This window comes from Propithecus coquereli, unplaced genomic scaffold, assembly GCF_000956105.1.
Source record: "Propithecus coquereli isolate 6110/MARCELLA unplaced genomic scaffold, Pcoq_1.0 Scaffold67, whole genome shotgun sequence".
In the NCBI taxonomy this organism is placed as follows: Eukaryota; Metazoa; Chordata; class Mammalia; order Primates; family Indriidae; genus Propithecus; species Propithecus coquereli.
This window is the reverse complement of record NW_012152729.1, coordinates 4883351-4887443: the sequence shown is the minus strand read 5'-3', so window position 1 is coordinate 4887443 and position 4093 is coordinate 4883351. Positions and strand designations below refer to the sequence as shown.

The 4093-nt window shown below is 44.9% G+C and overlaps 1 protein-coding gene across 2 annotated transcripts in view; it reads left to right on the top strand.

Annotated features, from left to right (window-relative positions):
- PDP2 (pyruvate dehyrogenase phosphatase catalytic subunit 2) overlaps positions 1 to 3536 on the top strand; it is a 4821-nt gene extending 1285 nt beyond the window's left edge. Inside the window, exon 2 of one of the 2 annotated variants that reach the window (XM_012660473.1) lies at positions 1272 to 3536. In XM_012660473.1, coding sequence (XP_012515927.1) covers positions 1326 to 2918 — 1593 coding nt within the window. In that variant the 5' untranslated portion in view covers positions 1272 to 1325 and the 3' untranslated portion in view covers positions 2919 to 3536. The remainder of the gene's footprint in view (positions 1 to 1271) is intronic. The other variant, XM_012660472.1, reaches the window with a different exon arrangement.
- The last annotated feature ends 557 nt before the right edge of the window (positions 3537 to 4093 follow it).

Here is a 4093-nt window from a genome sequence, read left to right as displayed (position 1 = left end):
CCTAGCTCACAGCAACCTCTAACTCCTGGGCGCAAGCAATCCTCCTGCCTCAGCCTCCCAAGTAGCTGGGACTACAGACTTGTGCCACCATGCCTGGCTAATTTTTTCTATATATTTTTTTAGTTGTCCAGATAATTTATTTCTGTTTTTAGTAGAGACGGGGTCTCGCTCTTGCTCAGGGTGATCTCGAACTCCTGACCTTGAGCGATCCTCCAGCCTCAGCCTCCCAGAGTGCTAGGATTACAGGCGTGAGCCACCGCGCCCGGCCCACTTTGGTGTTTTATAAACAGCAAGTTAGTGGAAACAGCCTCTAAACTCCCAGGAATAGAGAATAGTTAAGTAAATTGTGATTGTTTATGATGAAACATATCCATTAAATGTAATATCATAAAAAAATGCTCTTGACAGGAAAGCCAGATTCCAAATTGTGATTACAACTATATAAAAATATGTACAGAATGACCAGAGAGGTATACACCTAATGATATAAATAACTACTTTTTTTGAGCAGAGAGGTCATATTTCACTAAATCCTCCCAGAATCTTATGAGATTAGTATTATTCCCATTTCACCAATGGATAACTGAAGCTTAGACAAGTGAAGCAGTGTTTCTGATGCTAGACAGCTGGTGTCACACCTAGTGTCCTCTTGGGCCTCTGAGATGCCACATTTAGCCATTATTTGAGGACTTTCTGTGTGCCAGGTACAAGCAATGGAAAACTGCTCATGAGTAAGGCACAGTTCCTGAATTCATGGAGCTTATAGACTAGTAGGAAAGCAGATATTTATAATCTTGTTTAAAAATTTGAGATAGGGTCTCACTGTGTTGCCCGGGCTGGGCTCAAGAGATCCTCCCACCTCAGCCTCATGAGTAGCTGGGATTACAGGCATGGAACACCGTTGCCCAAAGCAGTTATTTAAATGAACACTTAGTCTGCTGGGGACAGTGTGAACCTGGGAGCTGTCAAGAGCTGAGCTCAGTCAAGAGAAAGAGCTTAGGAAGAAGAGGAAAAAGAGGCCTCTGGTCAGCTGGGAGGAATGAGCGAGGCCTGCAGTGGCTCTGTAGCAGCAGAGGGTGTATAAAAACCTGTTTTCCAAATTTTCTGGAATGTATTTATGTGTTATTGGGGAGTAGGGTGACTCAGTATTTGAGTTTAGTCAACTCTTTTAGTTTACCTTAAGTCATTTTTGTTCAGGATATTAGCAGATTTTCAGAAGTCAGTATTTTTAAGTAGTTAAATTTGAAACTTTCTTAAACTTTAATTTTCAGGTTTAAAAAGACCCTTTTTTCCTGAAAGAACTCATTTGCTGCTATAGTTTCAGAATGTCAAGTACTGTGGCCTACTGGATCTTAAATTCTGTAAGGAACAGCGTTGCCACATTTCAAGGGGGCAGACGTTTATATTCTAGGTGTATCTCAAATAGGAATAAATCAAAATGGAAGCTCTTTTCTCAGGTGCCACCCACCCTAAAAAACAGTTCCCCATGTGGTAGCTTTACTCTTCAGAAGGCATACAGGCACACGTCCACGGAGGAAGATGATTTCCAGTTGCAACTCAGCCCGGAGCAGGTAAATGAAGTGCTTCGAGCTGGTGAGTCAGCCCACAAGATTCTTGACCTTGACAGTGGAGTCCCAAATTCAGTGTTGCGGTATGAGAGCAACCAGCTGGCTGCCAATTCCCCAGTGGAGGACCGGCGAGGTGTAGCCTCCTGCCTGCAGACCAGTGGACTGATGTTTGGCATCTTTGATGGACATGGTGGTCATGCATGTGCGCAAGCAGTGAGCGAGAGGCTCTTCTACTACGTCGCAGTGTCCCTGATGTCCCACCAGACCCTAGAGCAGATGGAGGAAGCGATGGAAAGCATGAAGCCCCTGCTGCCCATGCTGCAGTGGCTCAAGCACCCAGGGGACAGTATCTACAAGAATGTCACATCAGTGCATCTTGACCACCTCCGTGTCTATTGGCAGGAACTGCTTGACCTACACGTGGAAATGGGCCTGAGCATTGAGGAAGCATTAATGTACTCCTTCCAGAGACTGGATTCTGACATCTCGCTGGAAATTCAGGCCCCCTTGGAAGATGAGATGACAAGAAATCTGTCACTCCAAGTTGCCTTCTCTGGAGCAACAGCCTGCATGGCCCATGTTGACGGAGTTCACTTGCACGTGGCAAACACTGGTGACTGCCGGGCCATCCTTGGTGTCCAGGAGGACAATGGCATGTGGTCTTGTCTGCCCCTCACCCGTGACCACAATGCCTGGAACCAAGCCGAGCTGTCCCGGCTAAAGAGGGAGCACCCCAAGTCAGAGGACAGGACAATCATCATGGATGACAGGCTGCTGGGTGTCCTCATGCCCTGCAGGGCCTTCGGGGATGTCCAGCTGAAGTGGAGTAAAGAGCTACAGCGCAGTGTCCTGGAGAGGGGCTTCGATACTGAGGCCCTCAACATTTATCAGTTCACCCCTCCACACTACTATACTCCCCCATACCTGACTGCTGAGCCTGAGGTCACGTACCACAGGCTGAGGCCCCAGGATAAGTTCCTTGTGCTGGCCTCAGATGGCCTGTGGGACATGTTGAGCAATGAGGACGTGGTGAGGCTGGTGGTGGGGCACCTGGCCGAGCTGGATTGGCACAAGCCAGACCTGGCCCAGAGACCCACCAACCTGGGGCTCATGCAGAGCCTGCTGCTGCAGAGGAAAGCCAGCAGGCTCCTTGACGCTGACCAAAATGCAGCCACACGTCTGATCAGACATGCCATCGGGAGCAATGAGTATGGGGAGATGGAGCCGGAGCGGTTGACAGCAATGCTGACATTGCCAGAGGACTTGGCAAGAATGTACAGGGATGATATCACTGTCACTGTGGTGTATTTTAACTCAGAATCAATTGATGCGTATTACAAGGGAGGTTAAGAGTCTCCCATCCTATTGCCAAGGTTAACATAAATGCTCTTCTAAAATATTTTCACTTACTCTTAAACTAGCTATCCAAACCTTTCTGTTAAAAGAGCAGTCAGATGTAGCTTGCTAAACAATTAACTAACATGATGGGGGGGAAAAACAGCCTAGGTTTAAAGACAATAGCAGTGATTTTTTTTCTCCCCATGTTTTGATCAACTCTTAACACATACAGAGGGCAGAACATAAAGACTATAGAATAGGCTTGGGCTTGTGTAGCCCAAGTGCTTTTACAAAGATACTGTTAAACGTGTCAGCCTGAGCCTTCAAAGGGTAAATTTAATCATGATTCTAAGAATAAAGAACTTCAGGATCTTCTGAGCTCTTGCAAAAAATCTGCAAATTTAATAATTGCCCTGAATTCACAATCATGGACTTCTAGACTATGAAGAGAGCTTTTAATTTGTTTTTGTTTTTCGTTTAAATTACTAAATCTAGGTTTACAAAGCATACTACAGCACACTTTTGTGTGCAATAGCCTGACTTTTTTGTGATTATACTTACAAAAACATTTTGTAATACTGCATTCTAGTTCTCTTCTAGTTTATCTTAAAACTGAATCCTTAAACTTGCCAACAGGCCTACTGTAAGCATGCTTGGAATGACTTGTTTTGGTTTTCAGTTGAGAAGGATCTATGCCTCTGGACCAGATGAATTTATTAATGCTTGTGCTGCTTTTGGTCTCCACTGAGTCTCAGTCTTGAAACTTTGATCCATTGTAGGAGGTAGCTAATCTAAGCCTTAACTCCTCATCTTTCCTGTATTAGTAAAATTTCCTCCTGGACTTAGCCTCTGGGGGTTTATTCCTAGCATTTAACCTCTCTGCTGATACCTCTCAAACATTCTTTTGTTATTCCACCTAATGCAATCCTTCTACCTCTATTATGCTAAACCCCTCACCCAGTTTCTGCAGCCAAACATCTTAAAAGAATGTTCCTTCTTCAGATGATTGCAGGGAAAGGAGAAAATGCACAGTGGTAGTTGTAAGAGTTTAGGTTGGACAGGCTTATTTGGTGGATTGTGGATTTAAGATTCAGCCTTAGTCTGGAGAGGTGAAAACATGAAGGGCTTAAGAATAGTCACTAACAAGGGTTTAAGGAGAACAGTCCTGGATACTCTCAGAATCCTAT